The sequence below is a fragment of the Centrocercus urophasianus genome, unplaced genomic scaffold (genome assembly GCF_019232065.1).
Source record: "Centrocercus urophasianus isolate 14NV4802_14NV808 unplaced genomic scaffold, USGS_Curo_1.0 seq_45, whole genome shotgun sequence".
Taxonomy (NCBI): domain Eukaryota; kingdom Metazoa; phylum Chordata; class Aves; order Galliformes; family Phasianidae; genus Centrocercus; species Centrocercus urophasianus.
In genome coordinates this window covers 1,096,205-1,121,174 of record NW_024885033.1, presented here as the reverse complement: position 1 = coordinate 1,121,174, position 24,970 = coordinate 1,096,205, and the positions used below count along the sequence as shown (strand labels likewise).

The 24,970-nt window shown below is 40.9% G+C and overlaps 1 protein-coding gene across 1 annotated transcript in view; it reads right to left on the bottom strand.

Moving 5' to 3' along the window:
* Positions 1-254: 254 nt before the first annotated feature.
* The window catches only part of CNTNAP2 (contactin associated protein 2), a 719,384-nt gene continuing 694,668 nt past the window's right edge, over positions 255-24,970 (bottom strand). The window contains exons 20-22 of the mRNA XM_042834307.1: positions 14,362-14,592; positions 2,217-2,288; positions 255-809 (exon numbers count right to left, since the gene is read on the bottom strand). Coding sequence (XP_042690241.1) covers positions 610-809; positions 2,217-2,288; positions 14,362-14,592 — 503 coding nt within the window. The 3' untranslated portion in view covers positions 255-609. The remainder of the gene's footprint in view (positions 810-2,216; positions 2,289-14,361; positions 14,593-24,970) is intronic.

Here is a 24,970-nt window from a genome sequence, read left to right as displayed (position 1 = left end):
TCCTTCCTCACCCCTCAGGTCTGCCCCCAGCTCTGATCATCTGTTTAAACACCACCAAAATGAAGCATGATACAGTGAAGGTGCAGGGCTGATAGCAGCCTGTGGGGAAGTGGCCAGATAAGAAAAAACACAACATCAGAACAAAGTTCCGCCACCTGTTTCAGGACAGAACCACCTCCATTTTAAACTTTTTAAGTTTAAACATTTTAAGCTTTCAAAAAAAAAGTAAAAAAAAAAAAAGAAAAAGGCCCCATTTCTTGTTCTTTAGAATACCTCTAAACACATACACAAAAAGATAGTTATTACTGAAAATTTTAACCAATGCTGAAGCTGCAAAACTGTTCTTTGTTACAGTTGTTCGAATACAGAAGGGCAATTCACTGATTCACTGTAATTAATGTTTAGAAGTATTTTTCTTAAATGCTTGTGATATTTTTCTCCTCCAGTCTCAGTGATTTTTCCTGTCACTTGCTCCTCTAGTTGTGCTGATCTTTTTACCATATGTGTGCTCAAGTTTCCAATGCAGAATGTTCTCTCCCCACTGCAAGAGTCATTCCAGTCCCAACCTGGCCCAGCTTGTATCCCTTCCCAAGCTCCCTCTCTATGGGCTTAGATAAGCCATTCCTTCTTGCTCTCGTCGATGGTCTCTGTGAAGTTCGGGTCATTGTTCATGATGGCGGCATCGGCACTTTCAGCTGACTCTGCCCCCTTGGCCTCATTGGTGTGGTAGGTTCCCTTGTGGCGAAACATGTAGCGGATCAGGAACACCAACGTGCAGAGGATGGTGAAGATCACCACAGCGATGACGCCTGAGCAGAGGAGGAAAGAAAACATGCCACTAAGGAGAAGAACAGATTCTGATACAGAGGCTCACAGCTACGTGGGCAGCTGAATATCACCGCAGTTTCTTGGCTTCCACTTCTCTAAAATTTATGTTATAACAAATGAGTGGAATCTGCTGGTGACTTTCGTTCCATAGTTTACCTTTTACATTAATACCTAGTTACAGAGGTGAGCTTCATTGACCTCTAGGCAGAGGATGCTGTGTTCCTAAAATGAGGGGATGAAATGGGGATATGTTGTTGGCTGGGCAGTTACTCAGAGATAGAGGATGCTACAGCATCGTCCAGGATGAAGAAATTACATTTGCCATTTAAAAAATATCTCGTAATCAGACAGAATTATTTTATGTCACTTATGTCAAACATGTTGGGCAGCCAGATTGTTCACGCATGGTCTAAATTTTCTGAGGAATGCAATAGTATCCTCAACTGGTATAGTTGGGTACCAAAGTAAAAGTAATAAATTAAAAGTCATAATTAGTAATAATAAAATAAAAATGAAAAATAACAAATCAAAACTGAAGCAACTGACCTAAACCTGGCTATGGAATCACAGTCCTTTGTCGGGGACACGGAAAAGAAACAAGAAATTCCATTCGACTACACATTACTATACTTAGTGTTGCTTCACAAGACAAAATATCTCTCACCATCAATATGTCATTTTATATGCATTTAGAACTGACTAAAATATATTAGAATAATCCTTAAAACATTTTTATATGCCTTCAGAATTTGTTGCACTACCAAAGTTGTCTCCAGAAAGTTCTGGTGTAACACTTCAGTACAGAGGGATGGGTAGAGCAAATTTAGGTACGTATAAATTTATTCAGGATCCAAGCTGGAGACAGCTTGGTTGAAAGTCTTCAATTTAATGCTAATTTAAGATCCAAGTTCTGGCATTACTTCCCATCACCTGAGACCCTATCACACAGAATGGCACTCCCAGGCATATAAGCAGAGCCTGGCCCTTAAAAAACAAGGCAAGATTGTGAGTTATTTCTGTCAAGAGTGCGACTAATGGGTTTAGATTCATGTTGAATCTGATGTAATTGGAAAAGCGTCCTTGTCATTTAACATAAATGAATGACTCTTTTACCATAAGTATTCAAGAATAGATCCTCATAAGCATGCTTGTTATGTAGATTAAAAATATGAATATTTTGATGTGGTTAAAACTGAATATAAGGGAATAAACTAAGTAAAAACAAGCCATTTCACTAGAACAAATTACCTGAACAGAATTACACAAACTTCTTTGGTGTGATTTTCCCAAAGTCAGTTCTTAGCAAATAAACTGAATATGTCACCAACTGCAACTAAGCCTCACAGTTGTGCTGCAAAATCTCTTACGAAAGTAGACATTTTTCTCACCTCCAATAATAGCAGAGTTTCTGTTAACTCCATCTCCTATGGCTTGACCATTGTATGGGAAATCAGCACTGGCTGTAAACAGAGAATTACAGATCACGTTATAATATCAGCAAAACTTAGCGAACTAGTTCAGAAATACATCTGGCATACTTAGATCTATCTAAATAAATATGAAAGAAAATTATCTTTCACTATCATCTGACCCCTTATGACACAGGGATAAACAAAACAAAGGAGGTACCTTCAATAAGCATTGCTGTTAACACAGAACGTAATTTCGTTACTCTACTAACCTAAATATAATAAGTTTCATTAGCACAAAACCATAAATACATCTTTCTTTCAAAAGCATGAGAACACATGCAATGCTAGGTTTTGGCTGTAGGAGAAAAACTGTGTTGCACAGCAGTGCTGTACAGAGGTGGTTTCAGTTTTTCCGCCTCTCATACTGCCCTTCCAGTGAGGGGGCTGTGGGGGCATAAGGAGCTGGGAGGGAACAGAAGCAGCTGACCTAAACTGACCGAAGGGATATCCCATACGATGTGACATCATGTGAGAAAAGCTATAAAACGGAGGGGAATTGGCCGGGGGAATCTGACACTGCTCAAGGATTGGGTGGATGTCGGTCAGCAAATGGCGAGTAATTGTTCAGTGCACTGCTTGGTTTTTGTGTGTATATATATAGACAGTAATTACATATATATGAAATTATCGTCACTGTTATTTCTCTTTTCCTCCTCTGTCTTAATCTCAATCTACTTTATTTTTCCAGTTCTCCCCATCCTACTGGGAGGCAGGGGAGTGAAAGACTGTGTGTCCTTTAGCTGCTTGTCAGGTTAAACCACAAAACAATTTCATCAATTCAACAAGTCATCAAAACTTTTCTTTATAGTCAGACACAGCAACTAGATGCTGCAGTAACTGTACAACCCTAGGGAGCTAGGTGAGGGGCTGCAATAATTTGCTGTTTTGTCAGCGGTATTGATTTTGGGATAGGGAAAATGTTTTTAAAAGCCTTTCACAGAATCATAGAATCCTTGGAGTTGGAAGGGACCTCTGAAGGCCATCTTGTCTAACTCCCCTGCAAGGAACAGGGATGTCTGTAGCTAGATAAGGTTATCCAGGGCATTATCCAGCCTCGCTTGCAAGTCTCCAGGGACAGGGACATAAATCACATCACTAGGTAACATGTTCCAGTGCCTCACCACCCTCACTGTAGAAGACTTTTTCCTTATATCTAGCCTAAATCCACCCCCTTTATGCTTGAAGCCATTTCCCCTTGTTCTGTCACCACAGACCCTGCTAAAGGGTCTGTCCCCTTCTTTCCTGTAGCTCCCCTACAGATACTGAACGGCCACTATCAGGTCACCTGAGAGCCTTCTCCTCTCGAGGCTGAACAGCCCCAGGTCTCTCAGCCTGTCCCCACAGCAGAGGTGTTCCATCCCTGGGATCATTTTCGTGGCCCTTTTCTGGATGTGCACCAACAGGTCTCTGTCCCTCCGGTACTGAGGACTCCACATCTGGATGCAGTACTCCAGGTGAGGTCTCACCAGTGGAGAGCAGAGGACAGGGTCTTCTCCCTTGACCTGCTGGCCACATTTCTTTTGATGCAGCCCAGGATACGGCTGGCTTTCTGAGCTTTGAGGGCGCACTGCTGCCTCATGTCCAGCTTCCCATCCACCAGTACCCTCAGGTCTTTAAGTGCTGGGCACAATCCCTTCATGCCCATAGTTTATATTGGTAATGAAAGTTGACTAGACCCAGGTGCAAGGCCTTGCACTTGGATTTGTTGAAACTCATTAGGTGAACCTGGGCCCACTGCTCAAGCATGGCTAGGTCTCTCTGGATGGTATCTCACCCCTCCAGCGTGCTGACCACACTCCACAGCTTGGTGTCATCAGTAAACTTGCATCAACCCCACTGTTGATGTCACTGATTAAGATATTAAAGAATAATGGCCCCAGCACCAACCCCTGGTCCAGCACCAACACCACTCATCACCGATCTCCACCCAGACATTGAATCACTGACCACCACTCTTTGGACCCATCCTGCAGCTGGTTCTTCATGCATCGAACAGACCACCCATCAAATTCGTATCTTTCCAATTTGAAGAGAAGGATGTTGTGGGATGCCACCTCAAAGACCTTACTGAAGTCCAGACAGATGACATCAGTGGCTCTACCCTTGTCCATTGATGCAGTGACATCATCATAGAGGGCCACTAGGTTGGTCAAGCAGGATTTCCCCTTGGTGAATCCCTGCTGGTTCTCCTGTATCACTTCCCTGCCTTCCATGTGCCGTAGCATAGCTTACAGGAGGATCTGTTCCATGATCCTCCCTGGCACAGAGGTGAGACTGACATTTTCATTTAACTGGAAACAGTTCAAATAATCAAGGACTCTAATTCCTAATTATGTCAGTACTTAAATCCCAGCTGTATTTTTCTTGTCTGATGGATTAGGTGATATTTAAATAAGTTGATTTTACAGGCCAGTGATGTATTCACTATGCCAAAAAACTGTCAAAGGGAATTCGACTGGCTTTCTGTTAGCATGAAGCAAAAAGCACAATAACGTTCCTTTTGTATTGTGAAGAAGCTGTACAATGGAATGAATTGCTTCAGCTTGCCATGTGGCCTGAAAAGAGGTTTGTGTGTATACTCCCGGGGAACGTTGAGCCAGCTGTGTATGGCTGTCTGTGGAACATACAAGAGAACGTTTCTCAGGACTCAATGAAGGGGGACTGGCCAGCAGTTTTTGTCAGTGGCACTTGTCTATGACATTCGTTGGCACTCTGTCTTCTAAAAAATGCATTTCTGTGCCTTTCTAAAACAAAAGCTGTTCTGAATGTCAGATAAATAAATTCACAACTCCATATTAGTTTTCCTCAGAGACATCTTGGAGCACTATCCATACTACTATCCTTACAGCAATGAAAAGGAAGGACTAACAGCAGGAAAATAAATCTGAATTTTAAACTTATGCTCTTAGACCCTCAGGTAAAATCTGAAATCTAAATGTCTCCATTAAGAAAACTATTGAGTTTGCCAAATAGCTCTCTAACTTGAAAGAAGGTTCCTATCCATCATGGCAACACTGCAGCCAGTCACAAGTCCTACTGCTTCCTGCTGAGTGAATAATTTTGCTTCACTATGGTAGGTGTGATTTTGCATCTATCATTTTCAGAGGTAGGTTTTTTCATGATGCTTTCCACATAAAAGCCTCTTGCAAATTCACAAAATTGAAATGTAAAATGACTGTCAGAGTAGAAAAGTGGTCCAGAAAGTGGGTGTGGGCAGAGAAATCAGCATGTTCTGGACAGCCAGGGGATCAGGCCCAGCCAGCACAGGTTCATGAAAGGCAGGTCCTGGTTGACACACCTGATCTCCTGTGATCAAGTGACCTGCCTGGAGGGAAATCTGTTGACGTCATCCATCTTAGGCTTCAGCAAAGTCTAATCCCACAAGATTCTCCTTGGGAAGCTGGCAAGTCTATGGCTTGGATGGTTACACTCTTCACTAGGTAAAGAACTGGATGGAGAGCCAGGATCAGACAGTAGTTGTGAATGCAGTTACATCTAGGTGGTGACTGGTCACTGGACGTTCCCCAGGGGTTGGTACTGGGGCCTGTTCTGTTCAATATCTTTACTGATGACCTGGATGAGGGCATTGAGTGTACCCTCAGTAAGTTTGCAAATGATGCCAAGTTGGCAGGAATTGTTCATCTGCCTGGGGGTAGGAAGGCTCTACAGAGAGATATGGACAGTTTGGAAAAGACCTCTAAAATCATGCAGTCCAACCATTCACCTACCCCCAATATTTCCCTCTAAACCATGTCCCTCAGTACAACACCCAGATGTTTCTTAATACCTCCAGAGATGGTGATTCCATCACCTCCCTGGGCAGCCTGTTCCAATGCCTGATCACTCTCTAGGAGAAGTATTTCCTAATGTCCAACCTGAATCTTTCCTGGTGCAACTTGAGGCCTTTCCCTCTAGATCTATGGCTAGTTACATGGGAGAAGCTGATCCCCACCTCATCACAGCCTCCTTTCGGGTAGTTGTAGAGGGTGATAATAAAGTCTTTAACATGGTAATGCTATTTTGATTAATTATTTAAACTAAATTATGTTAGATACATTCTATTAGGTCAAAAACATTTTGAAAGGTTTAATTTTTATAGGAGATACTGAATCTCAAGTGTTTTTTCACTGATCAGTTCTGATGAATTACAGAAGCACAAAATGGCTGAGGTTGGAAGGGACCTCTGGAAGTCATCTTGTCTAATCCCCCTGCCATGCAGGGCCTTGACAGAAAGCTATGCATAGAGATTACGGAAAATATAAGCTTTTCCACTAAAAAATCTAATTCAACTTTTTTTTTGGTGAAATCTCTCAATCCATGCTGTTATGCCAATGTCAAATGATTATAAATTAAAAAATTCTCTGAAATGATGGCTAAATAGAAATATTGTCCTTTGAGTACTTCTGTACAAAAACATCTGTGACTGTGGGAAAGTAATTGAAGATTACACAGGAAAGAATAGTTAGAAGATTATGTAAAAATGCATGAAATTTGAAATGAAAAATAGGAGTGCTAAGAATGAATAATTACACCATTTGGGGAAAGTTAAGCAAACACTCTCTGGTCAGCAAACTGGTACAATGTAAATTCCCACCATTAGATTTCAGAATCAGCTACCCAAACAGTCGAGGTCATTGTTTCTCCACTGGGAGCTTCATCAACCCTTTCGCTTTACACTGCAGACAAGTTTTGCTGTCCACACCCCTAAGCAGAGGAGGAAATGGGAGTTTTATACAGTACAATGTTCTGTGTTTTGCTCTTAAAATGTAATCTTCCTGGCAAAGGGGCAGAAAAGCTTGTACCTTATAAAAAGACTCGGCCTTGCAGCTTACACTCCTTCAGAGCAAGCCTGGATGAAATATCAAACAGGGAACACGTTCCCTTCAATGGGATGGCTTAGACAATTCCCTCGTTTTCCTCTTTGAATGTTCATTTCCCAGTAATAACATTTACACTTTCTTCTGCCCACAAGCGAATACTTGTACAAAGCAGTTGGAAAGCACGGTCAAAATACCTTCTGCATTTACAAACCAATATCTGCATACAAAAGACTTTTCTTCCTTATTTTAAAATATTAGAGCAGATAGTTACGAACAAATCCTGCTTCAGATGCATTATTTCGATCACTTTCCATTCCAAATTTTCAGTTGATTTGCAGCATGTAAGAACACATTCAGTCATCAAAGATCTAAATTCATCTGTCTAATTCCCGGTAGTAGCACTTGTTTGACACTGGGTCTCCAGATAAGAACTGCTGACCTAAGTTATCACTTTCATGAACATTTTATAAGCAGGGCTTACATTTCACCGGCTAAGGAAGACAAACAAATGCTTCCATTTATAATTAACATAGAACATGAAATGCTTTGGTGCTCTCACAGCAAGTAAAGTGCTGACCAAAACCTTGCTGTATTCAGATAATTGCTGATAACAGACCCACAAGGAATGTTTGAGTGGAACAAAATACAAAACTAAAAATCCAGCCAAATGAGCAAGAAAATCAAAGAGCAAACCTTAAGTAAAGAAAGATTTGCCTTTTCAGAAGGAGAAAGTAACAGACAGATTTGTTCTTCTGCAGCACCTATGAAAAATACATGTAGCACTTCACACTAAACTTGGTGCATTATATGCCTATGATCTCGACGTTAGCATTTGCTAACTCAGATACTGTGTATTGTGGCATTAAAAATTTGTTATATGTTTCTCTGCGGCAAAAAAGACTGTTTTTGGTACTGTTCTCAGTGGTAGAGGTGGGGAGGAGAGGAAGAGAATTTTTACTACACATTTTTATTCTCTCACTCAGTTCCCTGTGTCTGTAAGTTTATAACAGCTGGGAAAAAAAAGAAAAAAAAAAAGAGGGAAAAAAAGAGATGTTGAAGTCCTTGGAGGAGAAGAGTTCTCACAGATGTAATACAAACAAGATCAGCTTCTGTGCTTTTGAAAAAAAGATCTCCACTTCTGAACAAAAAAAGGACTGGACAAGGGATCAGGGACGGGTCAGAGGAGACTGTTGCAGTCTAAATTTGACTGTAACCCAGGAAGTGAAGCTCTTTTCAGCCTAGGGAAAGGAAAAAGAAGGCAGTTACATGAAATACTTGGGCATCCATATGCTTCTTACTCCAATTTTTTACTCATTCGTGCCATTCCTATTTTCCAAGTTAGAATTACTGCTTGTGGAAAACATTCAGCCTTCACAGAGGATCTTTTTAATATTGCCACCTTCTTGTCTTGATGTTAGGTAGCAGTATTAGCGCTCAAATCACTACTCATGAAATCGCTACAACGCTGGTCTCTCAGTAAATGCCAGTGTGGCAGCTTGTCAGCTGTCTGATACATTGGATAGAATGTCACAGATTTCACAGTGAAATTATGTATTTCTAATGATCAGAGAAAGCTGTACATAATTGTATGAAGTAAGTAGATGATTTTTGTTCCCAATCAGTACAGTCTTACAGTGAGCGAGTGCCGATTCACACATCACCATTGTTTGCCATGTGAATTCACAGATGCATACAGGACATTAAGTTCAGGATGTGCTATCAACACTCTTTCAGTGTCCACAGTCAGGAAAAGATCCTTTTGTTCATGTGTCCATAACCTGACGGTTGCTCTAGCAAGTAATGCTTCTGATTCTTTCTTCCCACTGTGAACTCATTGACAAAGGCAAGAGTTTCCCATCCTGGCAGCCACATCCGTGCCAGTGCACTTCTCACACAGCTTCTCCTCAAGAACTGCTGCTCAATCCTCTGGGATGTGGTACCTAGTGGTACAGCATGGGAACCTATCTAATGAGAATCTGAGTCAGGAAGGTGGCCTTCAGTGCTGTCACTTGTAACACGTAGCCCATAAATTGCTTGTTATCATCAATTATCATATATTAGCAAAGGTAACCAGTTAGCAATTAGGTGAGCATGGATCATATGACCTACATTCAGCCCTTTGACACTCTGCTCCTGACACCATCACCAACAAAAAGAGAGTAAATCGTACAGACATATTAATCTTGATGACAGTGGTGCATATCTTCATGCAATGGGTTTGCCAGACGTGCTCAATACACATTTCAAAGCAAGCTGTTCATTCTTAAAACACAAGGCCTTTCACCTTCAACAAGAATAGAGAAGAAAGCCATTAAGTCAGAAAAAAAAATCAAATCACACACTTGAAAAAAACCACTGCAGATTTAATCCAGTCTATTTAATTCTCAATGTGATGATGAACCTAGCATGGATTTAACTAAATCCCATATTAAATACTGCACTGCATTTACACACTTAGAATGAATGCAACTTGCAGCTTCATACTGGCATTTGTTTTCACATGTATGCCAGGCAGGTAATTCACTGGCTTTAGACAATATGCAAAGGTGGACATTTTAAAATAACCTGGTCATCTCTTTGCTTCCCTTCTACTCTTCAAGTAAGTAAGAGAAATTGGATTGTCTCACAAGAACTGATATAATTGAGATGAGAGGAAAACACAGGAGGGGAACAATATTGATGATCTGCTTAGTTTTGGTTAGTGTCTTTTCTTTCTTTTTTTAAGCCACCACAGTCACATTCTAGAAACAAATGACTTGCTGAATTCCTGTGCTTCATCACCACCAAGAAAGGATCACCATAGCAACAAGAAAAGAAGTATTCCCAAGCTGAACAAGATAATGTTCTGATAGCATGGCAAAAAGCCAGCAGTGGATGGGGAGGGATGGAAATTATATTTTTGCAGTGATAATTTTTTTTTAGAAGAACTAATATTAGAAATTAGAAATATGTTAATCCAAGGCTAACAGAAATGCAAGACAACTAATCTAGAGGCTGAATGGCCTATTTGTCTAGAGAGCAAATCAAAAAGCTTTCTTATTGACAAAAACTCTGAACTTGACTTTAAGGAGCAGTTACATACAAATGACTGATATGTGTCTTTATGGCTTGCCTCCTTTTGTCCCAGCATCCACAGTGTTTTGCAAGTAACAGGAGGTGCCCACAATGGTAACTATACAGAAGAGTTTAAGGCAAATATCTTATGTGGGCCAGCCACCAGGAAGAACCTGCTTAGCATCTTGTTAACTATGCACAAGGTATGATCCAGTATTGCAGTTTAGAGTGAAGGAATCATTACTTTACTTCCACAGCTACCTGTCCTATTTAGACACATACCTTTTTCATTTTCACTGCTAATCACCTGTTCTCAACACTTAATTAAGTTCATTTTAAAGTGAAACCGATGGCACAATAATATAAATTACGGATAAAAATATGAATGAAATGACAAATTGTACATGCTGCTTTCAAACACATGCTGCTTGTAACCATTTCTTTGCAACAGAGTGTGAACATCTTGTATCTTTTGCTTCAACACCAGAAGTGTTCCTGTGAGCTTCAAAAGAGACCTTTGCCTCTGCCCTTTCATTCAGTTTAACGAAGGAATAAATTCACAATTAAGAGTACCAAGAGCATTTCAGCTCCATAGTCAACAGAAACTATTACTTACACCATTGATTTTTAGATTTTCTCCTTCCACATGTTTCACGTTAAAAAGTTTTCTTGTGGAGAACGGGCAACAAACAAAATAATCAGTGCAAACTGCCAATTTGCTAATGCATTGTGACACTATTAGCAAATGTTTTCATTTATCACTCACCATCATCTATTTCTAAGTTAATGCAATTTACAGTACCTACTTTTCCTGAAACTGAGACAGAGCCCACCGTGTCTGGTTGGGTGTCCCTGGTATAGGGAACCTGCTTTGGCAGGAGGGTTGGACTCGATGATCTCTGGAGGTCCCTTCCAACCCCTACAGTTCTGTGCTTCTGTGATTCTGTGTCAGATCACCAGAGGTACTCTTACAGAGCCTGAGTAGTTCTTATTTGACATTGCTACATCAGCTCTTGTGATACCTCCTCTTTGTATCAAGGAAATTTAACTCAGAGTGGAAATCTGGAATTGTTCACATATGGCTCAACATCCTTTCTACTATGCCTGTGAAACACCGTTCACACATTATACCATAACTGTTGCACTCTCTAGTATTTCCTTATTAGGAGTCTTTAAAGCAATATAATATTTTCCCTCTACTGTTGCTGAACACTGGTGAGGACAGGAGGAGGAGTGCCTAGCTTTAGTTCTTACTAAAGGCTTCTCATCACCAGAAGTGAATGTAAGCCACCATGTTCTGGTTGCCCAAGACTTTAACAGCCAAGTAAAGCTCTGTTGTTACAATAAGATTTTATTTTTTTATTGGGCAAAAGCTAACAGACCACTTGAAGCATCCCAAACATATGCTGCATGTTCCCTGATACCCTTCATGACTGAGTACTGCAACTAATCAGGATTAAATTTATAATTTTTTAATCTATCTGGTCAAAGCAGAATTGATTCAGTAAAGCTTTCCTACACAAGACTGAATCAACAGAAGACCAAGCACAGTAGCACAGGTCAAGGACAAATAGAACCTCCTCTTTTAACACCAACAAGCTGTCAGGAAACATTCAACTATGTTGCATAAATCCAGCCAGTCTTTTGTCAGCTTGCAGTCAAATCATCTATTGGAAAAAGATTAAAAAATAAAACAAAAATTAACAACCAATACACGTTACGTGGATTTGATGGGTGGACCACTCGATGGATAAGAAATTAGTTAACAGGCTGCAGACAGAAAGTGGTCATCGATGCTTCAATGTCCAGGAGGAGGCTGGTAATGAGCAGCGTCCCCCAGGGCTCTGTCTTGGGAGCAGTGCTCTGTAACATCATCAATGATAGTGATGGCGGAATCGAGTGCAGCCTCAGCAATTTGCTGACAACACCAAGCTGAGTGGTGTGGTTGACACAGTGGAAGGAAGGGATGCCATTCAGAGGGACCTTGAGAGGCTGGAAAGGGGGGCCTGGGTGAACCTGATGAGGTTCAGCACAGCAAAGTGCAGAGTTTGGCACTTGGGCTGCAGGAATCCTGGGCATCCATACAGACCGGAAGGAGCGGTGCTTGAGAGCAGCCCTGCAGAGAAGGACCTGAGAGTCTTGATGGATGAAAATCTTAACACGAGCCAGCAGTGTGCTCCTGCAGCTCAGAAAGCAAATGGTATCCTGGGCTGCATCAGGAGAGGGGTGTCCAGCAGGGACAGGGAGGTCATTGTCCCCCTCTGCTCTGCTCTTGTGAGGCCCCATCTGCAGCACTGCGTCCAGGTCTGGAGCCTCCAGGACAAGACAGAGAGCTGTTGGAGAGGATGGCCACAGAGATGGTCAAGGGCCGGAGCATCTCCCCTACATAGACAGGCTGAGGGAGCTGGGCTTGTTCAGCCTGGAGAAAAGAAGGCTGTGGGCTGACCTCATTGCAGCCTGCAGTACCTAAAGGGAGCCTACAAACAGGAGGGGAATCAAGTCTTGGAAAGGGTTGATAACTGCAGGACAAGGGGAAATGGTTTTAAGCTGAGGGAGGGAAGATTGAGGTTGGATGTCAGGCAGAAGTTCTTTACTATGAGAGTGACGAGGTGCCCTGCTGAAGAGGGTCTTGGTTGACAGCAAGTTGAACAGTGTGCCCAGGCAGCCAGGAAGGCTAACCATATACCGGGGTGCATCAAGTGCAACATTGCTAGCCATCAAAGGAAGTGATTTGCCCTGCTCTGTTCTGCACTGGTGCAGCCTTACCTTGAGCACTGGGTGCAGCTTTGGGTGTCACAGTGTAAAAAGGACACAAAGCTATCAGCGCCCAAACGAGGGCTGCAAAGATGGGGCCTGGATGGTTGGATGTCAGGGGGAAGTTCTTTAGAGAGAGAGTGGTGAGGTGCTGGAGCAGCTGCCCAGAGAGGCTGTGATGCCCCGTCCATCCCTGGAGGTGTTCAAGGCCAGGTTGGATGGGGCCCTGGGCAGCCTGGGCTGCTATGAAATGGGGAGGTTGGTGGCCCTGCATGGCACAGGGGGGTTGGAGCTTCGTGATCCTTGAGGTCCCTTTCAACCCTGGCCATTCTGCGATTCTGTGATCCTGTGATAGGAGATTGCATGTCGTGAACAATGAAGAGATGCAATAAAATCTTGGTAAAAAAGGCTTGATGGCATGAAGGGAATTTAGATCAAGAAGTATCTGTATTTGGGAGCTTCAGCTCCAGAAGAAGCTCTTCTGCTTCTTACTTACCTCTGCCCTACCTTTCTGTTTAAGAAGAGCCAAAAGGAAGGGCTGGAAGGAATTGTTTGAGGTTTTGAAAAACAATGACAAAGGTATGACCTTGGCACACGCTTCTCTTGCATACCAAAACTGACAGAGACAAATGAATTCTCAAACATAATAGGACTATTCGGTGCCAAAATCATTACAGTCCCCGTTTTTCCTCTCACAATTTTATAGCACTGTGAAGTCATCAACTTGCCAGGACAGATTCTAATTTATGTTAATAAATGAAATCAGTGAAACTAGAAAAAAATGAAATCAGAATCAGAAATCAGAGGCCAAAATATGACACGTATCAATGTAAACATGAATGCAAATTTAAAAGGAGCTGACTTTTTTTTTTTTTTTTTTTTTTCCTAAGCTATATGTCTAACACCCAGGCAGCAAGAAGAAAAAATCCAATCCTCTTAAGTCAGACACAGTATATTCTTCCAAAGACCGTCAAACACAAAGCAGAATAAGATTGCTGAGATAAGAAAATTGTTTTGGCTTTCTAGCATTTTTTGCATAAGAGAACTCAGTAATGACTGGTAAGATTTCCCATTAAACATGGCCTAAGAAAAGCAGACATTTCAGAATACAAATCAGCACTTTTTAATTACTTTTTTTTTTTTTTGTATGAAGCTGACTACAATATACTTATTAGCAATTCAACAGAATACATACTACCATGCTTTATCCACACATACTACCAATGTCTTGCTTATTACATGCCCAACACTACAAAGTACTACCACAGCAGCATTATGTTCCTTCACAAATGTGAAAAAAAGCCAACAAAACATAAGCAACAACAAAAGGAAAAAAGGAAAAAAAAAGGAAGAAAGAAAAAAGAAAAAAGAAAAAGATAATTTTTTTCTCTCAACTGCTCAGCTGACTCAACATGGAATGAGGCCCAGTTTACCTGAATCTAAGTGCCACGGGTCAGTTGCAGCCGACATTGGTGGGATTGTCAGTGGCGATGCTCCACAGTTGGATTCCACCAGTTCTCCTTGAATGTGAACGTGAGAGGAGGTATTGGTAGATCTCAAAGCTGCTTTGAGGGGAGCAATCTGGTTGAACTGTACTCTTGATAGGCAACCAGTGAATCCTGGTGTGTTATATTTATAGATATCTTGGTCGATCTTCCCAATTTCTACAGGAAATCAAGAAACAGAAAGATATAACAAAACAATTCACTGCTTTGCAAAGCACGATCGTAGCTCTCAGTTTCCAGAGCTCAGTTAGCTCAGTTCCAAAGTCTCCGTTTCAGGAGACTAAGAATGTTTAAGACCCTGTCAGATTTCTTTCCATTTTGTTACAGAATAAAGCAAGAAATCCTCAAACCTTGTTGAGACATGGTTTTGGTATGCTATTATTAAAATGAAAGGCTGGGGAGAAGGAGTCATCAGCAAACAAAAGACCAGGAAAAAACCCTCTTCTCTAAGGGGTGATGAAAGAGAAGTTACAGGGATAATTGTGGCTGGAATGCCTCCTCAAATCTTCTTCATTCACTCCAGGTCCTTGCCCCCCAGTCTGCCTTGGTTGGTGAGAACCTTGTCAACAGGACCAGTGCACACACTTGTGCCATTAGCATTCACACTCCATTGCAATTCACTCCTTTTCCCTCCCATTTCATCTCAGAGATCAGATTTCAGATGACAAGTTGAGCAACATAGCATGGTACACCAGGACAGAAAACATGAAGCTCAAAGGCCACTTCTTCAGATAGGAGTCATGCTAAGTGTTTAAAGAGTGATGTTACTAGAAAACAAAACAAAACAAAACCAAACAACATATAATGCAAGATTATGTTATAAAAAAAAAAAGAAAAAAAAGACCTGAGACAAATGGTTCTACTGAGAGAAGAGTGAGAAAAAGTGCAAAAGATTTTTTTAGTATAAAAGCCAGGGGAAGAACTAGGAAGTAAAGCACATCTAGGTTTCTGTGCTACTAAACATAAAACAAAACAAAAACTAGACAAAGGGAGTAGAAAATGCATTTCAAACCTTTTTGATTAGTTTGTGCTCAGCTCAAACCAAACTAGGCCCAATTATAACCTACATGACACAAGGTCTGCTGACTATGCATGCTAAAAATTGCCATGCAATACGTAATAGTTCTATTTCTACAAGTACTAAGGGTTTTGCATCATAGATATGTACAAGGAGTTCCAAAGCTATAAACCAGAGTATTTTCAAGCTGGAATTTTTGGGGTGGTTCACACATTGCACATGAATTATTGGACAGCTGGTGGAAACTAGACAAATCTTACGCACATTTAAAGCAACTTACTGATTTTCACACAGACTTAAATTGTACCTTTTCAGTCTTGGCAACCAATTTAGAATGACAAACACGAAACATTTAATGCCACAACTAACATTGGTAAAAGAAGTGACAAAAACTGAGTCACAAAATCTGATAATTAGTAGATGCATTAGCTCCTTATGTGGTCCTTACTACAAGAATTGATTCGTTCTATCTCTTCCATTTTCCTTTTCCCTTCTCACTTGGGAACATCCTCCTCTCTGCTGGTGCTTATCTAGCTTGTATCAATATTACAGCTATGTTTCACAAATTGTCAGTGAGCACTGGCTGTCACATGTGGGAAAGCAGAAACATGCTCAGGCTTGGCTAGAAACTAGCTGAAATCCATTAACATAATTGTATGTCACGTCAGTCTTATATCCAACCATCCCTTAAGAAAGTAACCTGACTGAACAATTAACATCACCTTCTTCAAAAATGTGGCGTTAAGAAAATTTTCCGTACTTAGGAGAAAACTTGCACAAAAATCAGAATTCATGCACCCTAATTCATTCCACATCTATCAAAAAAGACTCACACCTGATGACAATATTTACCATCTCCTACTTCAGAATAATATTTATGATATTTTCAGTGACTGGCTGTAACGTTGAATAATCTTTACAATATAACAGTTAAAAGATAACATTCTTGGTAAACATGGTAACCTCTCAATAGCTGTTTATTGGTTATCTTTTATTCATATTTTTATAGAGTCAGTGGAACTTTGTGTAGCATTTGCCTCCCATGTACAATCTTGAATGACAAGAGCAAAAATCCATACCTACGACTGATCTAATTTAGTGGCTTCAGAACCATTCTTCTCTATACCCTGTGAATAATAACCGATGGACACTAGATGCTAAAATCACAGAATCACAGAATGGCCAGGGTTGGAAGGGACCTCAAGGATCATGAATCTCCAACCCCCTGCCACATGCAGGGCCACCAACCTCCATGTTTAATGCTAAACCAGGTTGCCCAAGGCCCCATCCAACCTGGTCTTGAACACCTCCAGGGATGGACGGGGCATCCACAACCTCTCTGGGCAGCTGTTCCAGCACCTCACCACTCTCTGGGTAAAGAATTTCCCCCTGATGTCCGACCTCAATCTCCCCTCCCTCAACTTAAAACCATTTCCCCTTGTCCTGCTGTTATCTACCCTTTCCAAGAGTTGATTCCCCTCCCCTCTGTAGGCTTCCTTTAGGTACTGAAAGGCTGCAATGAGGTCACCCCGCAGCCTTGTTTTCTCCAGGGTTAAAAAAAAAGAAGAAAAGGGTAAAAGAGTTGAAGAAGAAAAAAAAACAAAAAGCACCTGACAAGACACCATACTGATGCCCTGCATTTTTATTTAAGACAAATGATAGTTGTGCAAGTCGTATCAAGTAACTTACAACCAACTCACACATCAATGCCATAACAAGATGGATTGAGTTCTCTGTGAACATACTCCTGTGTGCACATCCCTTGGGGTTCTGCACACTGATACTCTAATGTTAGGCTGCTTCGGGTCAGTTTGTTTAGCAACAGGGATTAATACATTAGTTTAAGAACAAATGTATTAGTTCAGCAAAAGTAACGAGTAGTAGTTCTAAAACTTTCCATTTCAACTTTACTGGGTGATGACGTGGGATCACTATATACACTGTAAGAACAAACTTTGTGGCTAAGCAACTCACCCCGTTTTGCAAGCAAAGATGCAGAACTGAAAAGTTGGACACTAGACAAAATCTGTTCTGAGCCCTCAACTGTAACAAGGATGAGAGTTGAGTGAGATGAAGACATCGAGACCTTCATCTCCAACCACCACGGGGGGCGCCAAAGACCACTGAAAGGACCACAGAGACATACTATGCATGCCTGGAGAAGGGGTGGAACAATCTGCTAATTCTAGGACTCTCTCAGAGTGTAATGAATATGCTTGACCTAAGCTGTTATATCTGCAACTACTGCTTCCTTTGGTGTGTGTGTTTGGCGGAGTGATCCCCCCTGCACCCAGAGCTGTAATAAAGGGAAGACCTGCCTGACATACATAACTCACTGGTGGGTCAAGTTACTTTGATGGGTTTTCTCCACTTCAGTGAATAGTCTTGTTTTTCTCAATAATTTTGCACTGGGGACATAATAGAATACTTTCATCCTTTGCCTCAATGATTTTGCCTCACAAGAAGCACAGGAGTCATAATAGAATACTTGTACCTTTTGAACCCAGTAGGTGCAAGGACATCTTCCTTGGATTCCACATATATTGTTTTAATAGCCCCTCACTGGGGCCTAATAAGCAACGGAAATTACCCAAATTGGGGGAAAATGACTGAAACTTATGAATCCTTGAAAAAAGAATGAATATGTAGTACCAAGTACTACATATGTATGTCTTAACTGTTTAAATGTAGAACCTGAACTCTGAAAGAGCGCACTTGCTTGTCAAGTCGCCTGATATATATCATGAGGAATAAAGGAATGCCACTTTCTAGCACCACATTGGAGTTAAGAGTTTTCTTCCTAGATTCTGGATGAGAAGGCCATTATACTTTGCCTCTGAATCATGAGAACAGCTTTTCTATGTTATGAGAAAAGCCTTTTGCATAGCTTGAGAGGATAAAAGCTGAAGGACTGGAGGCTTCCAAAATGTAAGCACAAGAGCAAAATGTGGAGGCCGTGAAACTTGTCAAGTACAGATAAGAAAGTAGAATAGATGTTCTGTTGTTGAAGATAAGACATCAAAAGAGCTCATCACAACACCAGTGAGAGCCGGTTCATGCTACCCCCTCTTAAAGGGCTGGATGAGGATGATTAATTGCTAGCCTTTGACCCATAGCCATCAGAGACCCCCACCACACTATTAGAGCACACGCCTGAAAGGGTGGGACAGTATGTTAATTATTTCTTGGAATTTCTGCCTCTGTCCTTGGTATGTAACGAATGTGTACACACTTTAAATATGTAGTTGCTGCTTCCCTCGGTGGAGAGATCCCCCATTCACCCAGAACTGTAATAAAGGGAATACCTGCTTGACACAGCTCATTGGCATGTCTAGTTACTGTGTTGGTTTTCTTGGCTTCACCTCCCTGACTATTTTAGCCTCCCGTAAGCCCAAACTCTGGAGAGTGCCCCAATTATATAATGAAATATACTTTTGTTGTTATGACTAAAATTCATTTTTCTCCTGTAAGAAAGGAGAGAGAAAATAAAAAAGAAGATGACAGTCACATTGTTGAAAGGACAGTGCAACTACCTTCCACTGTTCTAAGCTGGTGAAATGTTGTAAAAATTGATATTATAGCATATAGTATTACTTGCAATTAGCCATATTAGCATTATTATTTTCAGATCTAATACAGTAATCTGTTGGCACCCTGCCCACAAGTATTTCTGTAATGAAATACTTCCAAAAATACCAGAAATTGCCTTTCAGCAATTTTACCTGGTCTAAACCGTTTGCTTCCTTGACAACATGACACGCAGGCATGAGATGAAGGCCATGATTACACAGCAGAGGCCACCTAGGCAAACCCATTCTAACAGAGGCGCACTGCAGCACGTGAATGCTTAAGACTGAACATTCACATAGTAACTATGCAACTGCTTACCCAGATTAAGTACCATTTAAAAATGTACATAACTACTGCAGAGTGTGCTAAAAAAACAGCACAGATACTGCTACATCTTGTGTGCCACAATTCTAAAACTAAAGCCATTTCCTTCAAAAATGTTCCTGATACTTTGAGCATGCTCCTAAAATGACTGAACCAAGCAAAAAACCACATAACATCAGAGGGGGGAAAGAAGGGTGGGGAGTCGTGCTGCTGGACGACTCTGAAGCAGCTCCAAAACAGAGCCAGGCCTTTAAGATCACTGCACAATGAAACTGCACTGTAAATCACTAATTTGAAACATATGCCAACCAAAGTTTAATTATTACAGAAATAATTAAGACTGACACTGGCCTGCAGTTCTTCAATTAAAAAAAAAAAAAAGCACTCCTAATAAAACCAAGACAACCAGGACATCATTTGACAGAAGAACGATTTTGTATCGCCACTAAGAAAGATGTTTTGAGAACAAGTTGCACTTTTCCCTGCTATTCTGCACCTATATTAGTTATTGAACGTTCCAAGATTGCATACTTTGCTTTCCTGCAGTTTTCCATTTTATAATTCCCTGTGGATCCAACAACTGTTATGTTCACTGCCTTTTAGTGAAACAAATAAAGAAATAAAAATAAAGAACGAACTGATCCTACAAGGCCTTTGTATTTGCATTGTCAAAGATCCCACAACGTTAAGGCCAGCCCAGAGCATCACTTTCAAGGGAAGAACTGCTGCTGACCTACTGTGTAACCTTAACTCAGCCACTTCAGATACTCACCTCAGATTCTCCTCCTCTCTTAGCAGGGCATAGAGCATGCCCCCTACCCTCTAATTGGGATGGCAGTATGTGTCCCTTAAGATACTTTGAAATCTAAGTAAAGAAAGCAATGCTTTTAAATGTGAAAATACATTTTTTTTAAAACATCCCACAAACTTCTCATGGCTTCCAAAATGTCACTGACAGAGGTACAGTTTGTATTGTACATTTCTATTATTGAAACATAAAACCCTCCCAAGGGCAATGGAACAATGGAAAATCATGGCAAAAGAGAAGATATTTCACATTTCTAGAGGCCACTGCTAAGCCGAAGAATGACACTGTCAAATGTTTACTCTCTGGAGAGATCTGAGAAGTGTTCAGCTGGGTCACAACCCCAACAGGAGGTCAGAGGGCTCTCTGTATCAGTGAGACCAAAGCCCATAGCGGTTCCAGGGGAAAAGGGACCTCTCCATACATTACACTTCACAACCAATGCCACATATAGTCACTGCATGCATTTGCACAACATTTTATTTCTCATTTGGATATCTAATTATTTTCCTCTGGTACGGGAGGCAAAAAGCTTAGACCGTTGTTTAAAGCAGGAGTTTTGTTTGTATGGACAGCTAAAAGCAATAGGCATTCACCTAGACCAAACATGTCCGAGCTCGCAATGCATCCCACCCCCTGTCTGTGATTTAAAGGCAGCTCTTCCCCATGGAGCAGCCCCGGCCACGCGCCGACTGCTCAGCTTTCCTTATCAGTTTTCCTTATACCCAACCTAAATCTTTCCCCTTTAAGTCTGAAACCCTTTCGCCTATCACCACAGACTCTGCTAGAGAGCATGTCCCCTCTAAATACAGAAAGGCCGCTCACAGGTTCCCCTGGAGCCTTCTCTTCTCCAAGCTGAACAGCCCCAGCTCTCTCAGCCCATCCTCACAGGGAACGTGTCCCATCCCTTGGATCATTTTTGTGGCCCTCCTCTGGATGCACTCCTATACGCCTATTGCCTCTCCTGAAATGAGGACTCCTCATCCAGACACAGTGCTCCAGGGAGGCCTCACCAGCACAGAATAGAGGAGCAGGATCACCTCCCTTGACCTGCTGGCCTTGCTTCTTTTGAAGAAGCTCAGGATATGGTTGGCTTTCTGGGCTATGAGGGCACTTTGCTGGCTCATGTCCAGCTTCCCATCCACCAGTACCCCCAAGTCCTTTTTGGCAGGGCTGTTCTCAACCCTTTCATCCCCCAGCTTGTACTGGTAGTGAAGGTTGTCTCAATCCAGGTGCAAGACCTGGCACTTTGATTTGTTGAACCCCATGAGGGTCTCCTGGTCTCATTGATCAAGCCTGTCTCGGTCTCTCCAGATAGCATCCCATCACTTGGGTGTGTCAACCACATTCCACACCTTGGACTGAAAAAATCAATCAATCAATCAATAAGTATCCCATCAATTTATATCCATGAGATCATTTTCAGTTGATATAAGCACACGACCTAAAAAGTTTCAAATATAGAGTTGCAATCAGCTACTCAACTAAAAAATCTGACCTTGTCTGTCATGACCAAGTCTTGTCATTGAATTCCTCCATGTGGAAAAAATTGCACCCACTGACATTCACCGATGCTTTCTTAATTGTTTTTGAGACGAAATAGTAACTGTGAGCACTGTAAACTGCTAGGTGGTATTTTTCAGCAGTGGAGACAGTAGGCCAGATTTTTATCAGTGTGGCATGCAGGCTCTTGCTCACTGCTGTTGAAAATGCATAGCTAATGGTGATGACTGTGTCAAAAAATAGTGTTTTGTAGCTAAGAATTTTCTCTATCAAATAGTGATATTGTGCTCTTTGTATCTGTGGTCGTTTCCTTGGAAATAAATAGGAGGCATTACTTCTGGAATGACTTACATATATAAGGCCCAAGACAATTTCTATTCATTAAAATGCGGTCCAGTCAAGCCAAAAGGTTGGACACATATTACCTAGACTATAGCCTGAAATGACAGAATGGAACACAGACATTGTTCAGCCAGGCTGTACCACACATTTCAACTGCAAACCCTGCTGAGGGATAATGGAAATCATTTGACTGACAAGCGAAGTGCTCAGAATACATTTAACCCAAGATGCAGAAATCAGCAGTTCCCAAGGTAAAACTGCTGACGAAGGATCTCATGGTTAGCTTCAAGATCAGTGATTGTTTCTTGTTTTTTTCCTACCTCATTCTCTATGCTCTCCACGTGATGCAGGAGCAGTGGGATCATGGGTGGAAAGCAGCAGAGAGGACCAGACTAGGTGTTTTTCATTCTCAACAATAACATCTACATTTCTCAGCAGACAGGCTCTAAATAGCATGTGGAAGTGGATGATAGGGAAGAAGTAATTACATAGCTGAGAAGCTTCTTAATAAAAGCAATAAAACCAAACCAAAACAAAAAAATCCCTGAAAAAGTGAGTAATCTTCATCATTTTTTATATCAATATCAAATATATGTTTGATTTGAGAAAAAAAACAATCCTCAAAACTGACTGGGACAAAGTATTTCGGCACATTTAAAAATTCATTCCAATCAAAGCTCAAAATGAATTATACAGACAGCATTTTTCACAACATTAGAGAAGAATGTAACATAAATACATTGAGGTGGCATTAGAATGCAAAAGAAATACGAAGTTTCATTCACATAGTTTCTCTAAGTGTGCTTTTATGTCTTATGGAGGCGAGATGTCTCATAACTCAGCAAATTCCTCTCAAGGCAGAAAATAAACAAATAATCGAATTAGATTCTTGCAATGTGGAGTCAAAAGTAATGTGCATCTACATTTTTGGCCAAAAAATCTTGTGTGTTTGTTAAAATTATAATAAAACACTATAATTTCAATCTGATTGTTACCATGTAGTTTCAGTGGTACCCTTGTATCACTTCCATAAATGTCCTCAGACTACACTTAATCTTCTGTGTAACCAGCTCCAAATGTCTTTATAAAAATGCAGCGTCATCATAGTGTAGGCAGGCTGAAATTTCTCCTCTCACCTTCTGCCTCCCTTTTTTATTTCATTATTCTGTTTGTAGATGGAGAGAAAGGAAGAATAACCATCTGGAGAAGATTCATGGTGTGCATCTAAAACTCAAACGAGACCTTTAAATGTATTCCTTTATTTTTGTATTCCTTTACCATGTATGCCTTATATTAACTTACTGTTTTCTTTAAGATTTAAAAAAACAAAACAAAAATAAAAACATCAAAAAAATATACAGCTCTGCAATCTTTTGTCAAGAAATCACATAAACTCTATTAGTAATGGACTCCAGTATCACCAAGTGAAAACCTCTTCATTTGTCCCACACAATTTTTTCTTATTTATTTAATAGAAATCTGTGGCTATTGCACCTACAATGTTGGACTTCGATGCAATGTAGGACACAAATAAAGTTTTTTCAGCGATGATATATTTTTCAGGGGGTAACCACACTTGTACATCATGGACAAGCAACGATCTTTCTCAGTTGTGGAAATTTGTTTTAGTAATCAAAGCATGGACTGGCAAGAAAATGAAAAGCAAGATGCCATCAAGGACATGAATACTGGACCTTAGCAGATCCTTTTTCTTCCCAAGTTTGATTCTGTTTGCTTTACTTTCTCATTTCGAATCTATTCTTTTTCCTGGATCAAAACATCTTTCTTTTGTACAAACAGTAATAATCTGTGCGTACTACTGAAAGGCACCATTTATTTTAACAATTGGAAACACACTTTAAGACAGTGTAGAAAAAAATGAACTTTTTTTTTTTTTTTTTAGCAACAATTTTTTATATGCATTTTTTCTAGAACTGTATGCCACGCAATTTGAAGCTGAGTAAGTCATATTTGAACAGCCTTTATTATGTCTCAAAGTGAGTGATGGGGTTTATGTAAGAAAAGCTCTTGCTTCTTTTCTTTGTTATATTTATCCACACATGAAATGGGTTGTGTTTCCTCTGCTGAAACACACTTTTATGCAATAAATTCACTCCTGAAAACTGTTGCTGTTCAGTGTGCAATGTCAAATTATCACAAAAATGTCACAGCCACGTTAAATCAGACCAGTGAGATACCTAATTAATTGTCTTGTAATAAAATGTCATTGACATTGGATGATCCAGGAGCCGCACAACAGGATGGAACAGGTATGATGATCCGCCCAGCACAACCTTCTGGATTTCCATAAACATATGCCTCAAACAGTGCAGAGATGAAGGCTGCACCTGGCATTTTATTTCCAGTTACTGGCAAAATTGTCTTCCATGAACACACCCAGTGTTTTTGGAAGCCATTAACGTTTTGGTCTCCATGACATCTCATGGCACTTGGTTCCACCGTTGCAATACTCACTCTGTGACAAATGACCTCTTTCAGTTCATTATAAGGCTGCGACTCGGTTTATTGGACATCTCAACTTCTCGCATTGCAGAAAGCATAGCAGACCTCCACCCCCCAAGATCACCACTGCGTTTGGTAGCTCAGAAGGTCAGGTGAGATTTCAGCCTTCAGGCATTCCAGTTACAGCGTCAGAGCTGGGCAGAAGATCCTCCCTTACTCTGGGCAGGGGGACCCACGAGTCCGTAGAGAATGAAATGTCAAAAGTCTTGCACCACGCTTGTGTTTTTCCCCAGTTCTATAAAATACATCAGGGATGAGAGAAATAGATGTGCTTTGATACTGTCAGTGGAAAATTGCCAGCCAACAAATTCCTCTCCATGAAAGTAAGGAAGAACACTTCCTGTCCCAGTCCTGCCAATCTCAGATATAACATGTATGGTTTAACCTTATTGCTTTTTAGATCTGATGTAGAATATTACGCTAGGCACCCTCAGTATGCATATTTTGGACTT